We start from the raw sequence: 25,185 nt of genomic DNA on the forward strand, positions 1-25,185 counted from the left end.
AATGTGCGTTCTTTTGACTTTTTTTTTGTCCCCCCTTAACCAACGCAAGATTACGCGTACGGGAAGATGGGCAATAAAGATCAACGTATGGTTCAGCACAAACCGTCCTTGCTCATTGTTCAGAAGCATCAATGTTCTAAGCGAAATGGCAAATGCTGGCTTCTTTCTTTGCTATAGACTAGAAGTTTGAAGTTGTAGCTTATGTAATACAAGGTGAATTCACGCTGCGTTGGGCACCATAGATCACATGTCACGGTTCGCTGACCACCATGCAGTGTTGTAGTAAAAACCTGAAGCAAAAAGAAAATTGACTGACTGTGCTGCTGTAAGAGTAACGAGTGTGCAAGCTACGCAGGTCTTATACTGAAGCAAGGATTCTTAATAATTACCTGTCTTCAACATGTACGTGAAAATTGCGCTGTATCTCTATAATTCGTTCGTAAATTTCTGCTTCCTCTTGGTGAAACGTGCGCATGCGCTATGCGGACAAGTCGATAGTACTATGCAGCATATCGCCATTGGGCAGGATGAAATTGAGTGCGCCGAACTAACTTGCGAGTCGGTTGAGTGTTGCGAACCGGTTCGCGAATCGTTACAAATTTTTATTTTTCCGAACCACAACTCAACCGGAACGAAATCAGAACGCGTTGAACCCTAACCGAATCAGTATTTTTTTTCGGCTCGACAACCCGGAACTTGTATATGAGCAGTACACAACACTAAAGCAAGCTTGACAAAGCTGCAGGATATGTAATGGTATCGTTTTCTTGTCAGCAGCCCTTAAACAGCACTTGAGCAGGCGACACATGCACGCGGTTGTTGTCACTATGACTTGAGTCCCAGCACGCCGCCTTGTCGATTTTGCAGGGCGCCGCGGCCGTCGCCTTACCTCGGAGCTTATGCCGACTTTAGTTCATGCGTCACTTCTGGAGATCGGTGATGGCGCCGGTTTTTTACCAGTTTCGGAATCAAAAACGGCGTCACAAGACGGTGATGTTGTTCGAGGTTTGAGTCTGGTGACGAGCAAGGTGCGCGCGCCAACTCAACTCCATGCTAGTGATGTCATAACACGACGTACGACGTCTCCGAAGCGTAGGTACACATTGACCGGTGCTCGCAGATTATCCTGAAGGAGCGCGAAGAGCGTCGTCAGCGTCACGAGAAGCTTCGGCTTGTCACGGCGGCCAGGCAGAGCCTCCTGGCAAACTCAGCAGCCGAAGTGGTGGTCGAGCTGGCGCGGGACCCAGCACCAACGGAAGGCCACGAAGACAGCGACCCGGGGACGCTGCCTCCGCGGACTTTGCCGGATGTGGCAGCCGCGCCGCAGGAGAAGCGCTTGCACTCCACCAGGTTTAGGGAGTAAGTAAAGGTCGAATCATTTTTAAAGCAGAGGTGAAAAAAGTGTTCAAGATGAATTTAGAGAGCTTGGTGCCTCGCCCTCTCAGCTATTGTTTATTCTAATGAAACTTAGACTGTACGCCTTCGTGTTGCCAACTTCGGCATAGAGCAATTTCTAGCCCTTCGAAGCAAAGGTCAGTTTATGCAAACGGTTGTTTGGACGATGTTATCAGTGTATAACTTGCACGTCAAACATTTAACATATATTTTAAATTTCTTTTTGAATGAAGAATTGTGCTGTTTTCTCGAGCAGCTACTGCGACCACGTTCAGACCCCAGAGATCAACCTGACCACCAAGACATTGCTCACCGATCTAGTGTTCTTCCAGGAGCGACTGTACCAAAAGGACCCCATCAAGGTACTTAGAAGACAGCATGTGCACGCGCAGCTTTTAGTGTGCCGTAATTATTTGTCACAACGTGATAATGGTTGGAGCGCCTTCATTTGTTACAACGCATTCATATATGTTCAGAGCTCAGGTGTGTTATGGGAGGCGGCTTGCGTGCTTTCCTTGTAGCTATAGTGCAGTATTAAAGTATAGTATATATAGACTATACGGCGGGCATATCGTGAATGTCCTGATGTTGCCACCAGAATGATTGATTCTGTGACTACCCACCAGAGGCAGTTATGCAGGAAGACTGGTTGTTTGTAGCCGTAGTAGCCATATATAACTGCGCTTGAAAGCTTCTTGAACGTGCATTTGCTACGCCATTCTAATAGTTAAAAGAACGTGTGGTCGCATTTTACTGTTTCCTGCTTAATTTTTCAAACGAAGCTTGTGTTGGCTCACAAGTTTCGGTGGCGATGTAGTCACGCAAAAAAAAAAAGAGACAGTTGCTCCCAAATCAGAGCAGCTGCGGGAAAGCGCTTACAATAGGGCGGTTGCGCGTGGCGTGAGCGCGCAACCAATCAGAGCCGTTTCGCTTCCGCCTGGGAGGGAAAGGGCAAGAAAGGGTATCGCGTGCGCTTCGCCGGCTTCGTTTCCCTACAGTTCAGTCTCGGAAAATGAGTAGCACGGCTACGCGTTGTGCGTTCCCCGGAGAAACAGGCAGCCTTCGACGAGCGGCGGCGAGAACTCGCCCGTGAAAGGGCTCGCCGTCGGCGCACCGATCCAGCCGTTCGGGCCGCCTGAGCCCACGCAATATGACAGAAATGCGATGATCCCGAGCTGAGGGAGCGGGAGGCCGAAGCAATCTGGCACATTTGCCTATGGGTTACTTAACCGTGACGAAGGTCAGGTACGCGCTCGACAAGCTTCGCTTATCCCCATTTCCCGGTATACGGGAAGAGTTGGTCATTTTTTTTTCTTTCTTGCCCATAGGCCCGATCTAAGCGGCGCTTAGTGTATGGACTGAAAGAAGTGCGCAAGTACCTGCTGCTCAACAAACTCAAGTGCATCATCTTTGCCCCGGACATTGAAGAAGTAAAAGCTGAAGGTAAGAACCCGGGCTGCACCCGTCGTTAATGTCCTGCGCTTTGCTTATATAAGCCTGTCGCATCCGGTGACGGGATCCCTAGCTGTTTCTATTGTTCGCTTCATGTGGCCGTGCTGGCACAGGTCAACAAGCTGCGATGTGTGTTATCGATTTTCTTGAAGGTGTATTTTTAATTTATAATTTGAGGCTAAATTGCGAGTTTCATTATGATTAAAACTCGTACGCCTCGACTAGAAAGTATACGCAATATGGACAGGACAGACGGTTGCTGGAAAGCGAACATGCTTTCACCAACGGGCGAAAGCAAAATACAAGGACGCGAAAGGAAAAGTAGAGAGCGTATCGTTCTCCGACACGCTTCTAGTTCTTGGATTCTGTCGCTGTTTGGCGGTTACATATTTACGTCGTGACTTGTATCGAGTATGGGCGCTGTGCTACATTTGAATTTGCTATCGCTGTAACGAAGAATTCTGCATTCCGGTGCTCGCAGGGGGCCTGGACCACTCGCTGGGCGCCATGATCGAGTATGCGCGTGCGCACTTTGTACCCACGGTGTTCGCGCTGAGGCGCCGCCTTCTGGGAACGCTGGCCAAAAAGAACGTGGCCGTCAGTTGCATCGGCATCTTCGACTACAGTGCGCGGGAGGTACGCATGCTTCCACGTTTTTGTTGTTGAAAAGAATTGGTGGTGTATCCATCCTTTAGAGATGATTGGCGACTTTAATGCTATTAGTAATCTATCTTATGCTTGTGTAGTAATTGTTGGTTATATGTCTTGGATAACGATTACATTGAAAGGCGGCACATAGCTATAGTGACACATGGCCAGTGACCCTAGTCGGTGTCGGAGAGGTTCACCGAAGATCACCACGCCCAGAACAACGTACCTTGTAACCCAAGTTGTACCAACGGTTGGTTTTGAACCCGGTTCCCTCAGCGCAGCAGCCCGATGCTCTAGACATTTGACCATGGACCACCCAGTGACCCAAGTTGGTGGGAAAGAGCACTGAGATGAAGAGAGATAGGCTCTTTTTTAGAAAAACAGAATTTTGCCGACGCGTATACAACCGCTGGCATGCTATAGGTGCCTGTTACTAATATTTACGGTGAAATAACGAGTAAACCTAGGTTTTTTTTATGTGAAATGTTGAATCTTTAAAGCTTTCCGATTAGACCAATTTCTGACAGGTATTCGAACAGTAAATATAAAACCAGCCGCTGTTTGTAAGGGCCGGGCATTAGACCTAAGATGCTGTGTAGCATAGGCATGGACATACTTATATACATAGTGACATGCAGCAAATTTTATGAAGTTCCCAAATAATGTTAGAGCATTAAAAAAAAGAGAGAGAAAACAGACAAAACAAAAGGAAAGACTGCAAGAAACAGTAACAACGACTCCTTTGCTGTTGCAAATGTTGCTGCTTTCATAGATAGGAAGGCTTCTTGGCAAGATTGACGGCCTATAACTGCTACCTCGACTACGACTTCGCTTTCCGAGATTCACGATAAGTAGCCTGCGGGAGTTTGTCGCGACTAAAGTACCTAACTGGCAATGCGCTTTGGTCAATTGCAGCATAAAAATGTACAGCTGAGATCTACAGTTTCAACTGAATTTTGTGCCGTCTACCCACTCGCTGCTCACTGTGGTGGCATAAATAGCGGCTGTCTGAGCCGTGCCTGTGGCCGTCGTGTTCTTTGTAAACAAGTGAGGAAATGCCGATCAGAGGGCCTGCAATGGCGGGTGCTTTCACTCGACCAAATATGGCGGCGCCCATGGGTATGGTGCTGTGTCTATACTGTATTTGTTCATGACTGGGCGGCACATACGCAGAGCGGGCCCATGTGGCACGTTCTCCTCCCGTCGCCGACGACCGTGCCACTGGCTAAGCGCTGAAAACACATTGCAAAGCGGCAAACTTTATGTGTTACCTTCGCCCCAGTGACACGGGCCAGCCACTGACGATTCGCCAACACATTCTGTACCTGCCTCTATGATTCCGTTTAGACGAAAGTTTAGGCGGCCGACGAAGCAAGGCGCGTCGTCCTCCATAGTATTTACGCAGTCACATGTTGAGGCACATGAGAGGCAAGATTCTCTATAAAAAAGTCAGCACATTTCTCTCTGGGGATGCTTTTGGTTCGGACAAATGCGAGAAACAAGTTTTCGTGTGCGTCAAGTGGTCCAGTAGAGTTCGACAATGCTTTCGGTATTTTGGAACAGATACTGAAGCAGGGTAGCTTCCATGTGCGACAGTTTCATATTTGCCCAAACGAGGAAAAACGAGGCTTCGCTTTCCGAGATTCACGGTCTTATTTTGCCGTTGTGAGTAAGCTGTTAAAATGCTGTTTCTTTTCCGGCTTAAGGTAACGCGAATTATAATGCAAGATGCTTTTACTTGTGCACGGATTGCCTTCGTAACGTTCCCTTCATTACCACTGAAACCTTTTCGCGAGAGCCCACATCGCATTTAACGTGCCGCGGTATAGCCCGGTGGCTATGAAACATTGGGCTGTGGCGTTGCGCTACTGAGGGCGAGATCGAGGGTTCGATTCTGGCCTCGGCGACCGCATTCCGGTGGAGGTGGAACGCAAAAAAAAGAAAGAAAAGAAAAAACGCTAATGTACCGTGTATTGGGTGCACGCTAAAGAACCGCAGGTGGTCAGAATTAATCCGGAGCTAGCCACAACGGCGTGCATTATAGTCAAATCGTGGTTTTGGACCCTAGAATGTAACTGATCTATATTTTAAAAGATCTCTTTAAGAACTGCCAACTTACGCGCTCCTTTCTTCACCTCGTTCCCATGTACACCTCTGCCTCTGTTCGACCTCCGTCGATTGTGTTTGCAGACACAGTTCAAGCAGCTTCTCGAGCTGGTCAGCGCGGCTAAGAAGACTTACGCGGAACTCAAAGAAAGGTTGGCCCACGGTGATTCTCCATCGGACGCTAGTCAAGGAGAGGACAACGGCGACCCAGAGTCGCGCTCCCTCGCGACCTCTTCCGGGAACGCGCTCTGCGTTGGCGCCATCCCTTCAGCAGGCGTCATCGATGACGGCTGGGTGACCACGAACGAGGAGTCCGACACCGAGGACCCCGATGATTCGCTGACGGTGGCCAAGGTGGAGACGTCAACGAATGTTGACTCGGTCGCCCGGCTCCTCGCTCTGACGCTAAGGTCAGCTGGCCGCGAATCGTAGCCGATGGTGTGCGCTTCTCTTGCTGTATATGCTGTGCGTGTGTGTGATGGAAAACAAGTGTTCTACGTGCTCGTAACATTGTGAACTTTGGGAGTGGCTTTTCTGGCAAGTACAAATGCACGATGACAAGGAACCGAGAGAAAGCCGCGCACGCAGTCATGCAGCCAACTTCCAACTTTTACGTTCGCCGGAGTTCGCGCCAAGCGCACAAATTCGAACGAATGGTGGTTGTGATTTTTGCACTGTGTGCGTGCCACTATAGTGGGCGAGCTTTTCCAAAGAAAACAAACATATTTTTTCTTACTTGGGTGATATCGTGCTTGTGCATTTTCTAAAGGCCTGTCCAACCTTCGCGTCAAAATTACGTCGCTTTCTGCTTGAAACACCTGTCGTGAATGAGCTCCCTCTGACATTCTGCGACTTCCTAGGTGTACCACTCGCACATCAAGAGCAGCACAAGGCAGGCGGATGGATCGCGCCAATGTGTGTCATGAGAAGCGTATACGTGTTTTACAAGGAAGGACTTTGCCAGTAATAACTGCTTGCGAGCCGTGCTTTGTACCCGTGGTGGAGCGTATATGCATGTCAAGCTGAATAGTAAATCATAATGTAGTAAAAAGTGTGGTGCCAGTCCCTGCGAGGATTTTTGATTCGACGACCAAAATTTGTAGTGCTTGTACTGAGAGAAATACGGTTGTTTGCTCTGACGTATTTAAACGCTGGAGATGGCTAGTAGTATGTTATTTTGCCCGCAGGGAACCTTACTTAAGTCAAAATTATTTAGAAATTTATTGAGTGGCGACTAATTGCTAAAATGTGGAAACTTAAGCACGGTAGTACAAACGCTCAGTGTGTGAGCTCATGTTTTCTGAGAAAGCAGCAGCTGTTTACTGTCATAAGTTTGTTGAGTCAATCTGTTATTTGACGCAAGATTATGTCAAGCTGCCACTTGCATACTCTGTGTCGTGCTCACGTGAACGTGTGACACATATATTAGACATCACCATATAAAAATATCTCTTGAACTACATCGTTAAAAATTACAAGATACATATTTTTTCAAGTCTGTTCGCGATTTTTCGGTTATGTAAGTGCTTTATTTTCATAGTGCAATTCATTGTTGTCCACATGCAAGGGCAGAATTGTTTGTATTGTACATAGGGGATTCATTGATAGAAGCATACATCTGGTCATTTGACATGCCACACATGGCAGGAATTCTGCAATGTACATAGCTTTCTAGTGAGGTCTCATTACAGTTGCCGTAATTTTAAACATTGTATTTGATTGTTCGCACTGTGAGTTTTGATGCACTCAGCCCTCATGACATTAGGAATCATTCTCCTAATTTCTAGGTGATATATGAGTATGGTGGAATCAAATGCATCTACTTATTCACACTTTTTGCGGGAAGGAGAGGTAACTGTCCGCTGTTTGGTGTCACTTACGCGTGTTGAATAGTCTATGCAAATTCAGCTTGTCTGTTCTTGTTGAAATAGTTTTTGTGCGTTGTTTAATGCAGTGAATATCTACCACAGAACATTTGCACGAGGGGGATATCCAGATGGTATATTTAGAAAAGAATTATGAAGTTTGCACATCCAATACTACTGATGTAGAAGTAGTTTAAAAACAAATGATGGCCGCGTAAAAAAAATTTCTTAGCAGCCTGTGCAGGCGTTCGCGTGCTCTACCAACTGTAGCAATTTCATGTTGCGGTGCTGTGCTAGAAACCATATTTTTTACTGATGCCGGGGTCTTTAATCTTTCGTTCGCTAGTGTACAATGAGAAAACTGCTGGTGTAAATGAGTTAAGATTCGAGCTGCTGGTTTTACGCGTTGCTCGAGAAGTGTTGAAGGATTGATTGGTCCCCGTGTTTCCCCCCATGTTCTTTTTTTCTGCGTCTTCGTTGTACCACCAGCGTGTTGTTTCATTCAACATCAAAATGAACAGAGGCATCAGATATTTAATTCTACCTATATAAATACAAACAATAAAGTTGAATCATTGTATAAATGCGTGATTTTGGAATGAAAACAGCAAGCAATGTGAAATAAACTTATTGTCACATGCAACTCCTACGGTGCACTTGAAGCTATATTGGCCAAACACACGCACACACACACACATACACACATGCGCAGACACGCACGCACGCACAAAAAACGGTTGTATGTAAGCGTTTTACATATAATGTGTTCAGGCCTTATTTTAGTCCAAGATGCAGCTTTACCCTGGGTGACCAGATGTGGCTTATCAGCATTAGAATAGCCGTCTCAGAGAAATCCCCCAAAATAAGCCCCGCATCTTTTGATGTAGGGCTTGTTTCAAACGGAGCATATTCTCTAGAATTTGGTTTAATAATTGGGCTCTAGGAAAATATGCTGTGTATCTCAGCAATGCGGATGTCATTATATGTCCGGTACCGCTGGTCTGCATCTGGTGAAAAATCCACGCATCATGCAATGGCGCATGTCGCCGCCATAGGTGATCTATACAGCGTGCACCACAAATATGAATAATACTATACCCTATTTTTTGCATGTTTCTTTTGTGTATGCTGCTTCAATAATAAATGAACCATCACAAAACACTTCGGGTGCGAGAATGCGTGGTACTGAGAAGGCCCAAACGTGACCTCGAAACTCTTAGGTCAGAAAAATACAATTATTTTTGCCAAATAAATAGTATGCGCGAAACCTCGCACTTGCTAGAAAAGCGAGAAATCGCAGAAAAAATTTGCGGTCTTCTTTCACTATAGTTCAGGTGACGCATTGTGTCAAGCAGCATTGGCAGGAGACGTCCGGCTTTTCCACAGTATCCCAACGAGCAGCAAGAAGATTGTCATCACCGGTGTGTTCACGCCCTGAAAGCGTAATATAATGTTCAGCTGCCTGAAAAAAAAAAGTTCTAGCTGAACTTCTGAATATAATCGTCGCCGTGCTACATCTTGGTGGCGGCGCAGCGATGCCACATCGCAGCTGTCAAACATTCGGTGTGAATATGCTTTGAGCAATGGGAACAAGTTCCATAAAAGGTAAAACTCGCCTGCTGGCAAGCATGAATGCAGATAGATTGACAGTTAAAATGAGACAACGAAAGCTCAGTGGTGGGCTTCTACATAGCAAGGAGGATCAACAACCTAAATAAGAAAAAGATGATATTACGAGACGCTCTTCATTTGCAGGAATAACGGAAAGTAAATAAATTCGTTGCGCGGCTATTTCGAAAACGCTTAAGAGGTTGCCATTGTCGTAGGACTACACCAGTAGAATATTAAGGTTACTTTTTTCCGAGGTTGAATTTGACTGATGTTTTCGCGAGTCTTAGAAATGAAATATGCAGCTTCAATTTGAACAAACGCTCGTGACACGAGCAATACGACTTTCAGCGCTACTGATTCGCTGCGCCAAATAGATGCTTGTTTTCTGAACGAGTGAATTATTTGGGTGAAGTTTGAAAAGTTCGGGATTATTGGGTTTCTGACTTCTAAACAAACCGTAAATTGTCCGATGAATAAATAATAACATCATGAGGTGGTCTGAAAAAAGAAACGAGAAACAAAGAACGTTCCGGCAATAAAGAACATTTCGTAAACATGCCTAAACAGTAATTATATATGTATATAAACAGAAACGAAGCTGCACATTCTGCACTTTCTGCAATTATGCATAAATCGAACAAGCATTTAAACCAAGTAATACAAAATAAATGAATGAGCACAAAAGCTCATACAAAGTGCTTATACAAAGACACAATATTACTTTTAGTAAAGAAAGTGCCTTGCTGCTGTGAAGTTAATATGATGCGGCCAACAGAAGACGTTGCTGCAAAAGCAATAATCACCGAGGTCTATTATGTTTACAAATTAAGAACCACTGTTCTGACACTATATTGCAAGGCGAAGCACACGAACAAAAATACAAGCAAAAATGAAGTACGTGGCAGAGGCCAGTGACTTACCTGAACTGCAGTTTAAGATCCCAGGCACCTGCGAGGCCCTAGATCCAGCACGTCCGTCACGCCTGAGTACCGACGAATGGCAAGCCAGCAATCTGCTGGCAATCTGTCAAGGCAATGAGAATAACCGTCAGTGCTCTCTTCGCAGATGACACCGTACCAGACCACACCGGTGGCTCCCATGAAGATGTCTAGATCTTGCAGGTCGACAATCGCTTTCCGTATCTGCCTGGCTGCTTACAACTCGTCGACGGTCATCAGATGCTGTATTCTCGACGGCAAAAGAGGGTGGGAAACCACCAATTCAAGTGCCTCGGCACCACTCTTATCAAACCAGTGATCAGCGACAAATTGTGCGGCCTGTTCCAGGAAGGTGGCGTTGCGCATCAGAATTTTCTTGATGAACGCCCACTTCTTGACCGTAACGAACATTCGGGTAGTGTTCACCGTCAAGATAGTGAAGTTCTTCTCGAGCGACTTGCAGAATCTAGAAAAGAACGCCTTCGCGGGAGTCATGCTTTTCAGATTGTAGACGAGCGTGTGGAGTATCGAGCTTGTTCGGACAATGTACGCAAAACCTATTGCGCCACGTCTACTCTCGCACCAGCTCTCTACAGCGAGGCTCATGATGCTGGTATTTTGGGCGAGTCCATCGATGAGCAACAGAGTTGATGTCCCGTCCGCCGTGAACGTCGAACTGACTGCCTTTAGCAACATCGTGCTTCGAAGGTACAGTGCCAGGAGTTCGGCTGAAATATGGTCACTGCTGCCTCGTATCTTTATCGTTAAATTCGTCAAGTGATCAAGTGTTCCCAAATGTCGGTAGCATCGGGCCGCTGTCGGTGCTTCCTCGTTGAAGACCCCACCTTTGGTTTGCAGGACGATCTGTTCGCCCTGGCACTTTGGTGATATTTCGCCCAAATCCTTTTCGTGCGTGCAAATAGTGCCCATGTGGATTCGGTTGTCTGTGCCTGTTTCGAGGGCGATCTGGAATAACTCCCCGGCGTAGCGCTGATGTGGCTTTGTCACGAGCCCCTGTTTAAGGGACTCGCTTGCAGCGAGCGCCTCGAAAAAGGCACCGTGGTCGTCTCTGGTGAGATACAGCAGGTTGAGCGTAAGCCTTTGCGGAGAGTTCACTTTTTCCAGTATGTGCACGTAAGACTGAATGCGCCAGCATAGCAGGCATCCCTGCGAGCGATCAGCTGCTTCCTCCGATTGGGAGACTGCATGCGACCTGAAAGTAAAAATTGGTTTGCAGGAGATGAGCCCCAGTTGCCGCACTGTTTGCATAATGGAGAGTGACGTTGCCAAAGTCCACGCACCGTGCGTGTGTATACGAAAGCGGACCAGCTCCAAGTGTACAAGCGCCGCAGCATTCCGCACTGCTTTTGCGATCTCGCCCACGGTCAAGGTCTGTCCCTCGTCCGAACCCACCAGGCGCAGCCAGGTGAGTACGTTGTTTCCGCTACAGAACCCCGAGAACAGGGTTACGTCCGACGCTCCCACGCAACGAGAATCCAGGGCCGTCAATGTTTCTAATAGGGGAGACGGGTCTAGGGACACGGCAATTCTGTTCGACTCGGAGTATCTAGAGGTTTGCGTTGCATGCGACCACAGCGGCCAGGCCAGTTATGTTTCCGGTCTCGTCGTCTTCGTATAGCCTGCGCAAGGTGAGCTCCTCAAGGTACCGCAAGTTCCGACATTCAGCGAGCAGCTGAATGTCGCTGAACCCTCATCATTTTACTTGGATTGATGTCACGCCTCATACGAGCAGCCAGTGAACAAGTAGTTATCGCACGTTCAATGCGTGGTGTGTAGTCCCGTTCGTCTACTCTATATTAGAAGAAGAAAACTTCAAGCTCTCCGGGAGCGTCCCGTTCTCTCACGTGCACATTGATGGCTTCCAAGGCGTAGTTCCAGCCTTTCAACCGTGCTTACACTTCGCGAACATGACGACTTCTTTCGCAGCATGGCGCCATGAAGTCGGCTCCTTTCTTGATCAGGATTGATTTGAGCTATCGAAGCGTCTGGTATGTTTTGCTGGGAGTGCTGAACATAGTGGGACACAGCATCGCCAGTAACTTTGCGTGCTTCCATAGTTCCAAGTCTTTCGGAGCCATCACCTGCGGCTAGCGAGAATGGCACATTTAAGAACAGTCACTGACGAGAGCTCTTTATATATATATATATATATATATATATATATATATATATATATATATATATATATATATATATATATATATATATATATATATATATATATATATATATATATATATATATATATATATATATATATATATATATATATATATATATATAATTTTGTTTCATGAATATTTTGTTTCCGTCATCAGTCGGGTATACAGACGCAGTAAATAGCGTATAAGGGCCCACTACCGCGAACGTAACAAAACATTTACATCATCATTTATTCCGACAATTTCAAGATGGTCAAGTTCCGCTGGTGCTTAGTCATTAAAGTATTTTCGTTGGACCACACACAAAAAAAAATGAGGTAGTGGGCATGCGGTATGACAAACTGCAGGCGCAATTTGGTCGGCCCGGTGAAGAGGTTGTAATAAACGTCATGAGTGTGTCGACGAAAGCTGAGCGTGCGCCGCCACTTCCGTGTTTCTTTGCATTCGACATGACGTAAGTTTAGGACCGTGTGATCCGCAGATACTGCAAAGAACTGACTGACAAGCGCGTAATTTAGGAAGTCATATATACTTCTGATGTACGTGTTGTTATGAGGACGCCTTGTTAAAGGCTGAAAATGCGCGTCAGCGCGCATTTTAGAGCGCAGCTCTTAAGCTCCTGTTCCCGCGTTGGGCGTCGGCGTGCCTCGGCGTCCATAACCGAGCGAACGAGCACAGGCAAAAGATAAAGGAACGCGGAGCGCAGCGGTCGATTAAAGAAGAGCACGTGAGGAGGTAAGTGGAAGAGTAGGCTACAGTAAAGGAATGAGGCGGAAAGTGGAGGAGGAGCGGAAGGGAAACGGCCTGCGCATGCGATGGTTTGCTGGCGGCCACGACACCCACCGCCGCGTGGGCGATCTCATCTGCGCTTCCGAGTGGGGGAGGGGGAGGAGAGGAGGCAGGGTGGTGTGAGAGGGGGAGGGCTACGCTCTTTCGCGGCGTCAGCTGCTCAGGACGAGTGTGACATGCATCACTGCTTTTGCAAGGGGCGATGGCGAGCTGCTACGAGTAAGGCTCGATGTGACGCTCCCTTGGGTGTTGTCGCCGCTGTCACTGGTAGCACGATTTCCGCGAGTCGGAGGGCCGCTCTCGTCGTTGGTGGAACGAAAGCGTGAGAAGTGTAGTGCCGCGCAAGACGGGCTGTGCGGTGACAATGGCTACGATATGGCGCCAGGTTAGCGCGTATAGTCTGTATGCAAACAAAGCGCGTTACTCGCAGCGTTCTCTTCCTTCCTCGTATAAACCTATATAATGATAATACAAAATATTGACTCGTTAAATGTAAACACGTATAGAGCTGCGCTCAAATTTCTCATTAGGGAGTTTCGTAATCGTCGGTGAATTTTTTAATACATCACAATAAATGTAATTAGAGATTTGATCATAGATCTACGGCCGAACAGGAGAAGAAACATCTGTACTCCACGAGATTCAGGAAGTGCGCGGGCGTAGAGGCAGACTCACTTGCAGAGCCGAGGTGAACAGATTGTAGCACGACGATGACATTTGAACGAGACCTGTAACTACATGCAGCGTTTCTTGTCACAATAAAGTAAGGTGTAATGAAATATTTCGTGACAAATCTGCAGCCGAACTGCAGGAGAAAGAAGAATACAATATGGTGAAACCACAAAATTTTGATCGTAAATGTGAAATAAAGATGATGAAATAGCCCACGGGACAGGCGCGATGTAGAGAAAGACTGCTATGGCGCTATCCTGTTGAACAGCAAAGTATGAAGTCGAAAGAGGGAAGTTTCGCGGTAAGTCTATGCGGTATGACACTACTGTTCGAAGGCAGTTCAGTGCACCTGAGCACGTGGACATTTAGGAGTAAATTTGCCACTTATACACGTGTGCTGTAGTGTACGTGGCGTAGTCGCACTATAGCGCAGGGACTATTGAAGATGTCCTGTCAACATTTCGCGATATGCACCCAAAAGTATATGGTATATGAGCACCTATAGCTACTCGAATAGAATGGGAAGGATGAAGCGATCTGGACAGCGGTTACTCCTAAAATTGTGTTGTGCGTTGATGGCTAGATAAGCAAATATAATGAAAGAAGAAACGCAGAATTAGAAGAAGAGTAGCCTTTAGGGGATTAAAATAACGTACTATTTGGTGGTTTGCTCTGCACAATATCTCATGAGCTGAGATCGGCTAATAAATTTTGCAGTTGGATAGTATAAGATAGGCAAAAAAAAAAAAACACCAATGCAGCGACGCTCAGTCGGCGCCAATTTTAGCTGGGCATCTTCTTTCGTTTCGGACTTTAATTTCAGTTGTCGTTACGAACGAAATAAGTCGCTGTCAAGGCGTTTCCGTGAATAGACCGAGCAGAAATGTAAAAAGAGTGAGCTCAATGACACCTGCCAGATTCAAAGGGCATGTTCATATAAATGCTCCCATCCATCCTAGCTAAACACTTAAACAGGATTGCGAACGCGAAAAGCGCCTTCCCTCGGAGGTTACCATGCAGCGTTTCTTTTTAAGCGTGAATGCATCCCAATCCAAAGCTGGTGAATCTTCGATGTGAACGGTTAAGCAGAAGACGTACGGTAAGATTATGCATGCTGCGACGTAAACGTATACAATTGTCCCGGCAGCCACGTCTAACACCTTGCAACATCCTTAGCAACCTTACACACGCTAATCACCTTGCATTGGGCGCATCTCATGACCACATGATGTGCTTCCTAACTTATGCCCATGACATGTTATCACTGGCGCCACAACTAATACATGGAGGTTTTAATCTTCACGTATATCAGGGAAGTGGAAAATGTTTTCTTAATGCAGCCGGGGTCGTCCGTCCGCTCCTCGTGAAAAATGCCAATATCCATAAAAAGTATTAGCAAGAAAGAATACGGACACTATCAATGACTAACGGATTGGGCGTACCACAAAAAGAGGAAAAAAAAAGAGCAATGCAACACTTTTTTTGTTTATGTCTTCAGATCGCCCACTTCATTCCAACACAAACTACCACCAACTTCTTTCAATCCTATGTAAATCTACCGTGACGTCTATAAATAAACCATCAGGTATCTAAACTTGACAGGCAAAAAGTCGAGCAGGATAGTCTCTAATGCAACAAGGCCGCGCAGAAAATGCGGAATGCTGTCTGTTACACATTTACGGCACTGAAAAGTGCACATGATCAAGAAGCCTTGGACAATGCATAATGCCATGGACCACCTCATAGAGGAACAGAAGGTCTGATTTAATGCGCTTAGACGTGTGAGTTGATGTATAGTTGAGAGGGCTGGACTATGGTCGCCAGAACGGTAAAAGCGCTCCATGAAGATATATACCGACTTATTCTAGACGCGTCCAATGAGGTCAGAATTAGATTTGCACGTTTCGCCCCAAAACTACAGAGGTATGCTGTAGTAGTGGAAGGCACACACTAGAATACAGTTTCGGAAAGGCAATAGCGGAGTGGAAATCATGCGATACACAAGAAAGACTAACAAGAGGGCGGAGGTCACGTTGTTTCGGATATTTAGCGTGGGATGAGAATCTTAGCGTTTTGTCGAAGTACACAGCAATAGGCGCAGTACGTGGACTTATATACAGGCATATGTTCGGTTTTGCCTATTGCTTTGTTTTGTATGCGTAAGGACGTATTCCAGTTGCGAAGTAACTGATAGAGTTGTTTTTTATTGGCTCATTTTCTTCTCCTTAGCTGTTCTGTATTTTTATTTAATTGTAGGTTTCATTACAATCCCTTCGCTCTCCAGTGCATTTTATGTGGTGAGGATGCAAAAAATAAATAAAAAGGTGGCAGTTTCGCCCATAGGGTGAATCATTGACAGCGACGGCAAGGTTTAGCATTGCGCTTGGACTCTTTCGTTTCTTCTCAGGGCCAGAGAGCGCGTGCTCCGCCGCAGTCCGGGTATTTCTCACGGACTCCAGCCAAATGCTCTGCTGTTGTTGTCGTTGTCGCCTTAAACATATGGCACGTACCCACGAGGCGGGATCGGTTAGGGTTCGCAATGGAAACATTAAATTTGTATATTTTACTTTCTTTTTGGGTGCTCTTCAAATAATGTTTAGTGTTTCTTCGTACTATTACTGCTTCCATTTGAACACGTGATTTCACCTTTCAAGGACGCTTTCTCTATACGAGTTTGAAAGTTTACTTGTGCTCTTAACTTGCAATAATTCATTCATTTCTTGGCCAATTTCCATTGGGTATGAGCCACAAGTTGCACAACAACAAGGACGACTCCTCGACCGACAAACTATACGTGGGCGCGACGGCTGCCAGGTAGAAGGAACAGGGAAGCTACGAACGTCTCTTGTTAAGGGTTTACTGTTTTGGCTGCTAAGGCAAGGGCCCGCGGTCTAATGGTTAGAGTAGGGGCATTCTGTGCTTGGTACACATTATTCTAATGGGGTCGTTGGACTCTTTAATTTATGTTTACTTATTTATATATATATATATATATATATATATATATATATATATATATATATATATATATATATATATCCTGATATATGCCCGGAACATCATGGCGACGGTGACTCCGACGGCACAAGTAATTGCTACCGAAAAAAAAAACATATTCAAATGTTATAGGGGCGCACTAAAGAGGATGCCTAAGCACACAAACAAGCAGACAGTGCAAAAGGAGTTCCTTAAGTAATGAGGTTGATTTATTTTCAAGTGCGACATGTGTAGCAAAATACAGTATGGTCACAATAACATGAACGGCAACAATGAGCAGCGGACGGAATACATTGTAAACAGTGTACAGTCAAGCCAAAGAAAATAAAATTCCCAACCTTCACGACAGTGTTACTTGCTTGAATAAAAACCACACTTATACGGGACAGACAAAAAACCAGGAAATGCTGCTTCCACAGCAAATCACAGATTTGCAGACAAGAATTGTTTTGTTGCGGTTTCACAAATTGTTGGGAAATCTGAGCGAGACATTTTTTTTAGCTGTATGCAGTACAATTCCGAATTTTAGCAACGACAAGGTGTAGCTTCTGAATGACATACAACAGTTCACATATCTGTACAAATATAGCTGACGTGAAATGTGCTAAAATCAATACCATCGGTACGTCTAGCTTGGTGGCCAAAGTGTTCCCGGGAGCCCGAACATGTGATTAAGTTATTCAACCATAGCTGCTACCGTTTTTTGCGGCAGAATAACGCTGTTATGGTTATACATAATAGAATTTAGGTTGATCGGAAACGTCAAACGGGTAACACTGATAGGAAGCCATAATTCACATCGGTGACTTTGAATTCACAATGAAGACACGTAATAACAATGTAAGATGCAAAGTAAAAAAAATAAATAAATAAAGTACCAAGTACACGACGAGAGGTTTGCGAAAAATGAGGTGATAGTGCTGATGCCTCATAGTGAGAATAGAGATGCAGAAAAGTTTGGGTTTAGAGATTCTGCACATTTAAAGAACACCGCACATACGAGACAGAATCAAGAAACAATGATCCACAGAGCTGACAATCAAATGATTTTGTATACTGAATAAGAGAGTGCGTATTGCCGAAGGAGGAATACACAAAGCACAAAACTGTGAATACTGTTTTTGGAGTGCATATACGAAGTGTTCTTCTTTTTTTAAATCCGCACGAACATTTTTTAAGATACCCTGTCGCAAAGATCAAAATTCTACTTGAGATGGATTGCTCGAAGGGGCAGGTATTACTTGCACAAAAAGTCCTAATGCAGGTGCACCTATCTCGCTAAATAACAATAACTAATCACTTTAGGGCACATGTTGCAGCCTACGAATTGGATCCGCTTAGTTTGGAAGGAATATCGACCTAGAAATAATTCAGTAGCTGGAATCAGTTGCGAGATGTGCAATCCCAAATTGTGGGACAAAACGCACCAGTGTTACATATGAATTTGTCCTGCGGTGATAAGGCGTTTCTTTTAATGCACATGGAACACTGGATTTTGCCGCAACTTTATCACTTTATCTCAAAAGAGGTGGTTCTCTCAAGATAAGTTCCGGATGGACATGGCTATGAGAACTCACCGGCAGCAATTCCTGAGTCGCAAGATGTGCCTTAATTTGATTAGCTAAAGTACATTATGAAACACTCTTTATTCACAAATTCTTGAGTTTTTTTACAGAATAAAACAAGAGCGTTGCTAAATTAGCTTCACGTTTGCTATAATTTCTCCTGCGAATAATGTTCACTTCCTCGGGAAATCTGCCTGAGGCAGTAGAGATGTGTACTGTCACATTTAGAAAGAAAAAAAACCATAACAACATTACCACCTGATGCGTTGAGTTTCTCTTCACGAGAAAAACCACTTTTCGCTCAACACCACGTCACCTCTGTTTCGTACTATCTAAAACCCAAAACAAGAGTTTCTAGCGCCTTTCGGGCCCGGTGTACACCACATCCGCGACGCTCAGGTACCGGCGAATGGCCAGCCAGCAGTCCACAGGCAGTGTGTCGAGGCGGGGACGACCGTCGCTGTTCTCCTCGCAGACGACGCTCTCCCTGACGACGCCGGCGATGCTCATGAAGCCGTCCAGCTCCTTCAGATTGATGACTGTCTCTCGCATCCTCCTGGAGGCTTGCCACTCGCCTACGGACATCAGTTCCTGCACTCGCGGCAGCAGTAGGGGACTTGAAGCCACCAACTCGAAAGCTTCGGCGGCAGCCTTGTCAGAGCACAGGCCAGCAACAAGTCGCGCTGCCCGCTCCAGGAAGGTGGCATTGCGCGTCGCTGCTTTCTGGATGAGCGCCCAGTTCTTGGCGTCAATGCGGCGCTCGAAAGTGTCCACCGACACGATGGTGAGGTTGCCGTCAATCGACTTGCAGAGACGCGAAAAGAACGCCTTTGCGGGAAGCGCGCTATCCCGATTGTAGGTGAGAGTGTGGATCTTCTTGCTCGAACAGACAACGTCCGCGAGCAATATCGCCCTGCGTCTGCTCAGGCACCACTTCTCCACACCTAGCCTCGTGATGCTAGTGTTTCGTGCGATGCCTTCTAGCAGGAGCATAGTCGATTTCTTGCACGCACAGAAGCTCAGCGTGACTGCCTTGAGAGACTTTGTGGTTTTCAGGTAAATCGCCAGGGATTCTGCTGCGCTGAGATGAATGCTTCCTGTTACGGCCAAAGTCAACTTCGTCACGTGATCGAGCGTTTTCAGGTCATCGCAACATCTGATGACCGCCGGTTGCTCGTCGATCTGAGTGCCGGCGCAGGCTTCGAGTATGACCTCGTGGACAGGAGACCCCCTGGGTATGTCAACAAAGTTTGCCTCGTCCGTCATAACGACGCTCGTGTGGACCCGGCTGGCCGCGCCTGCTTCGTGGGCAATGCGGGCTAGCTCGCTGGGGTATCTTCGATATGGAGGAGTCACGAACACGTGGGGGAGGAAGTGCTGTGCAGCGAGCCCCTCGAAGAATGCCCGCTGGTCTTCTTGGGCGAAACGAAGCAGGTCGAGCGAAAGCGTCCGTAACGAGTGCAGTTTTTGCAGAATGTGAACGTAAGGCTCAATACGGCTAGAGGTGCGTCCCCGCGAACCGTTAGTTTCTGCACATGACTCGCTGATGGGAAACGAAAAAACTGGCATGCAGTGGAGGAGGTCGAGATGCTGCACAGTCTGGCTACGGACCAATGACATTGCCAGAACCCACGCATCGTTTGTGTGCATACGAAAGCCAACCAGCTCCAACACTACCAACGCCCTTGCCTTCGCCAGCGCTGATGCGATGCTGTTCACGGTCAGGTATTTCTGGCAGGCGGAACCCTCTAGGCGCAACAATTTAAGCACGTTGTTACCGTCCAACATCTGCAAGAAGAGGCTCGCGTCCTCCGCTTTCACGAGCGTGACGTCAAGCGAGAGACAGCTTATATTAAGACTAAGTGCCAGCGCTCGTAAAATTGGTGACAGGCCTTGGGGCATGGCGGCGAACTCTCCGACTTCAAAGCGCCTGAGCTTGGTGTTCCTCATAATCATGGCCTCCAGGATGACCACGTTTTCTGCTTGGTTGTCGGCACAGATGCGCTCAAAACTCAGCTCTTCGATGTGCCGCATGCAGCCGCACGCAGTCAGCATCTGTTGGTAGCAGACGGCTCTGCCGATGTCTGCGTTCATCTTCAAGGTCTTCAGGCGCCGGCACTCGCTGATGCCGTCGCAAAAAAGGGTGAACCACTCTACGTCGTCGAACTGACCCAAGCAGTCCAATTCGATCTCCGTCACGCAGGCGTGCTTGACGAATAGCCAGTGCAGAAGGACTACCGCGCGTTGAATCCGCTTCTTCGTTTCCTGGTGGTCGAAACTCTTTATAGGAAAGGAAAGTTGTAGCTCTCCGGTGGCGACCCGTTCTTTCATCTGTACTTGAATCGCAGCTAGTATGTCGTTCCACCCACTCAGATGTCTCAGCACCTCACAGCCCTGCCCGTTCTCTTTGCCGCACGGCACCATGAAGTCAGCCCCCTTGTTGGCCAGGATCATCTTAATCTGCTGTAGCCTCGCGTACGCCTCTTTGGCAGAGTTGAACTTTCTTGGACACAGCTTCTTCAAGTATCTCGCGTACGACCACAGGATCCAGTCTTGCGGCGCCATCGCCTGCGGCGACAAATGGCGGTAACGTTTCAAACACACTCTCTATGTTCTTTTTTAAAATTTTTTCCAATTTATAAAGCCCTAGTTTTGCGACTGACACCAATACACGGACAGTCATACAAGCGGGATGCGCAGGCTTTCTCAGCATCCTGGGAAAACGAAGTGCGATATTTAGTTTATATTGGTAAGAAATTATCCGTATATAGGCCCCCTAACGCGGTACAAAAGTTAAATATGTGTGACTTAATTGCGGACAATAAAACAACACTAACACGTCAGCTCAACATAAACTTCATTGATGTAAATTGAACTGTTATTCAGCAAGGTCGCACAGATATTCTGCGTTCTTTTACGCGTGATGCTTCTACCGGGAAAGTTAACAAACGTTTCGTAACTTCACATTCTTAAGTTACGTGAGAATTGATACTTTCAAGCTTTTTAGAAACATGAGATTGGCCACTACTGACAAAGAGTGAACGAATATCAAACACTTACCTGTTTAGGTGTTTACAAATCCTTCGATGAAGTCAGCTTTCTACGGGCGCTTAGAGGTGGAGGTCGGCTGGTGTAGGACGACCCGTGGATGACCTCCGTGCGACTCTGAGGAGGCCCTCGATGTCTTCTTATTTTTATACCTTCGTTTCCCAGCACGAAGGGAAACGAGATTATCAGCTACAATAGTAGAGCGCTATTCACTGTTAACCACTAGCTTACCGGTGATTCACTGATCTGCGTGACTCACCCGCGTGACTCATGGGCTCACGCGGCGTTAGGGGAAAGCGGCTGAGTGAAAAGGAGATATAGGAGAGGGTGATAAGCGAAAGCACGGGGTATCACTGAAATAGTGATATGTTTTACCGACTACTCCGCGCCGTAACGTGGCCGTGTTAGACTCGTTTCCTTCTTTTACACGCAGCCTTTGTAGCGGGAGTGCAGAATGTGTCTTGCGAGACTGTGGTGTACCTCGGCAGCATGAAGTGGATGCTATAGGCACTGTTTTCTGCTTGCATCTTCCTTGTCAAAGAAATATATTCTTGTGTGTGTCTATTGGTCTTTCTGCTTGGTTCATGGACTTGGCTTGGTAGTGCACAGATATTTTCGTTCCCTCCCTCCCTCTTCCTTTTGTTTTCTTTCCTTAATACACAGCATTAGGTGGGTGATTGCACCTGTAGCTTTGTTAAACTTGGGGAACTTTGAGCTGGCAGTGTGGCTTCAGGATAGGTTGTCTTGTGTATAGCCAAATGCGCGAGTTACTGCGCGACTTGCTTTTAGCCTTCAATCGAGAAGTAATCGAGTGCGCGTGTTTCGTGGGTAACTTCAAATAGTCTACCAACACTATAAAACAAGGGGTGTAATTTCTGCTTCTGTTACCAACAGAAAGGGCAATTCAAGATAGCGTGCAGTGTCGCAAATCATAGTAAGGTGCTCTGTGTTCTGCACTTTCCGTCTACTCATTGAGCCATTTATGCATGCTTAACAGCAACGATACCACTTCGACAATGTGTCTGCCGTAGGCGCAAAAGCCGGGTGGGACAAATGTCATTTAAATGGCGAATTAATTAATTAATTAATTAATAATTCGCCATTTACCATTACATAATTTAATTTAATTTAATTTAATTTAATTTTATTTAATTAACCGGACTCATGACTGCCTCATTTCCCCTGGCTTCCTTGACTGCCTCCCCATCCCTGCCTTCCTTTAATCTCTCTTTCTCTCTCTATCTTGATTGCGGTTTAGTGTCACACATGAGCCATGTACCTTGCATTACTCATGCGCATTACTCATACACCTGCAGGGTGATCGCGCGCGGGAAAGCGCATGCGATTGTGTCGTGTCAGGCTAGAGCGATGAGTCATGTCCATGAAGGCAGGTCTCAGGATGGCGAAGACGAAGGCGGGAAAGAGAGAAGAAAGAGCGGGAAAGGAGTGGGGAGTTTTTCTTTCAACTAGGCCGGAGGCAAAGAAACAGGGAAGAAAAGAAAAGGCGGGGAGAGTACCCCTCTCCCCCCATAAGAAATATAAAAAAAGGAAGTCCTGTTTGACCCTGTACAGGAAAAAAAAGGAAGAGGGAGGTAGGAAGTGGGAGAATGATCAGTCGCGATACCGAAATCGGCACACAAAATACCGCGGCAGCAGACGTCACTATCACACCCTGGACATAGTCTTTAAGGAACACGATAATAAATGTCTGCTTTACAGATGGAGTTGTTTATTTATGCTTTTTTCGAATTCTATCTATTGAACTATAGTAAAATTCCCACAAGCGATTTCGGCAGGCAGGAAGCACGATATGAATTAACACAGACGCAGGAAAAAGCACGTTGATCCACTAACAAAGGGCGTCTCAAAGCAACTATGTGCCTATGAGGCAAGCTGCAGTGGGGAACTTCGGACGAATTCTGATCACCTAAGGTTCTCTAACGTGCACATAAATACAGCAGGCCTTCCAGCGGAGGCGGCGTAGCTTTACTAGTCAAACATAGCATACCTGCTTTTCTACTTCGGCAGATTGAAAATCACGAAAGTATCAGCCTAAACCTTCGCTGTTGGAAGCGATCCTTTTAATTGTTCGCTGTTTATCGCCCTCCTGAGTCACCTACCCAGTTCCTAAATGACCTTTATGAGCATATATCGACTTTTTCTCAAGATAAAGTACTTCTCGTTGGTGACTTCAATCTGCCTGGTGTAAACTGGGATTATGCTGCTTACAGTTACGATCAGAATGTCGATTACTTGATTGATAGTATGCTTACTAATAACTTGCAACAAATTGTGACGCAGCCGACGCGCTTACAAGGAGATAGTGAAACTACGCTTGGTCTTATTCTTATTAGTCGCGCTATTGAAAATTTTGTCAACTCTGTAGAAAAAGGTATTTCGGATCATGAACTTGTCTAGTTTTCATTTTCCATGGAACGTTGCGATATTGCCCTTGCTAAAACAGTGATTGTAAAGGACTTTTCCCGTGCCAGAGATGAAAGTGTTTAGGACTACTTAGATCACAAGCTGAGCGAATTTGATGGGGATGACGTTGTGGTGCTCTGGAATAAGTTCAAAAAAATGTGCCATTTCTGTCTCGATAATCTTATCCCAAACAAAGTTAAAAAGCAGTCCAAACGTAATCCGTGGATTGCACGAAAAGTACTGCAACTTAAACGAAAACTAGAAAGGCTAAAGCGACGGCATGCACTTTGCACTGAAATCCAAAACATTCAAGAGGCCTTGAATCGGGCTGTATTCAAGGCTAAGCAACGGTATTTTCAATATAACCTGCCTAGCTTTATGCGCAGTGCACCAGAAACATTCTGGAACCACCTAGCTAGCACAAAGAAACCCATTCACTGCATTGTGCACAACGGTGTAACGGTTACTGAGAAGCGATATATAGCGGAAAATTTTAATAAATTTTTTTACAGCGTATATTCAAGTGTCTCGAGCCATGTACCCTTCAGCCGTACCCCTTGTTAAGTTGATCCTGCCGTTATACTGGTGTGGCTTCTATGCTGCTAAATTTAAAAAACGAAATCATCACCAGGACCGGATAACATCCCAACTGCCTTTTTGCGCCGCTCTGCAGAAATGGTTGCACGTTTTCTAGTGCGCATTTTTGTGTATCTTTATCTTGCGCCACCCTTCCCAAAGACTGGCGATCGGCTCGGGTTGTACCGGTGCTTAAGAGAGGCGAAGAGACATTAATAACAAACTATCGACCGATTTCCCCTACTTCATCTTGCTGCAAACTATTGGAACATGTTATAGCTAACCAGATAAAAGAATTCTTAAGTGAGAACAGCATCCTCACACCGGTACAGCGTGGCTTTAGGAAGGGTTTTTTCACCGTCACTCAGTTAGCTTCAGCCATCCACAGCTTTGCTAGCATTCTTTATAAACCTGGTCAGATTGATGTTGTATTCCTGGATAACAGAAAAGCATTTCATCTTGTTTGTCACCATAAACTAATTGAGAAGCTCGAAATCATAAAACTTCCGCCATACTTAATTAGCTGGATCTCTGCATACATAACTAAGCGCACACAATTCGTCAGCATAATAAGCGACTGCCCTTCAGATGAAGTGCCAGTTACTTCCGGTGTTCCTCAAGGAAGCGTGCTTGGCCCCTTCTTACTTTTAATATATATTAATGATATTGTAGAAGTAATCGCTCACCCCGTTCAATTAGGATGGTTTGCTGATGATTGTGTTTTATTTAATGAAATAAATGCCACGAAGATGACGCCATATGGCACCGACGCCATATGGCACCGTGGCGGGTGCCATATGGCGTCGGCAGCTGTGCAAGAATGACGTGTGAGCCAATTTCTGATGAAAGAACAATGTAAACCTAGTTGCCATTCCTCGAAGACTGAAGCCGCAGAGCGGTTGAGCAGAGCTCT

General features: G+C 46.0%; 1 protein-coding gene and 1 long non-coding RNA gene across 2 annotated transcripts in view; one reads left to right on the top strand and one right to left on the bottom strand.

Annotated features, from left to right (window-relative positions):
* Nucleotides 1-6,668, top strand: part of Sbp2 (SECIS-binding protein 2) — a 72,647-nt gene extending 65,979 nt beyond the window's left edge. Inside the window, exons 10-14 of the mRNA XM_065434142.2 lie at nt 1,121-1,359; nt 1,652-1,757; nt 2,724-2,838; nt 3,329-3,483; nt 5,689-6,668. Of these exons, the coding sequence (XP_065290214.1) occupies nt 1,121-1,359; nt 1,652-1,757; nt 2,724-2,838; nt 3,329-3,483; nt 5,689-6,036 (963 nt within the window). The 3' untranslated portion in view covers nt 6,037-6,668. The remainder of the gene's footprint in view (nt 1-1,120; nt 1,360-1,651; nt 1,758-2,723; nt 2,839-3,328; nt 3,484-5,688) is intronic.
* Nucleotides 6,669-8,668: 2,000 nt separating this feature from the next.
* Nucleotides 8,669-10,369, bottom strand: LOC135903814 (uncharacterized). Its single transcript, XR_010564930.1, has 3 exons — nt 10,168-10,369; nt 10,001-10,103; nt 8,669-8,903 (listed from the first exon to the last, which is right to left on the bottom strand). It is a non-coding gene; the product is annotated as an uncharacterized lncRNA (long non-coding RNA).
* Between the last annotated feature and the right edge of the window lie 14,816 nt (nt 10,370-25,185).

Source organism: Dermacentor albipictus, chromosome 4 (assembly GCF_038994185.2).
Source record: "Dermacentor albipictus isolate Rhodes 1998 colony chromosome 4, USDA_Dalb.pri_finalv2, whole genome shotgun sequence".
NCBI classification, from domain to species: domain Eukaryota; kingdom Metazoa; phylum Arthropoda; class Arachnida; order Ixodida; family Ixodidae; genus Dermacentor; species Dermacentor albipictus.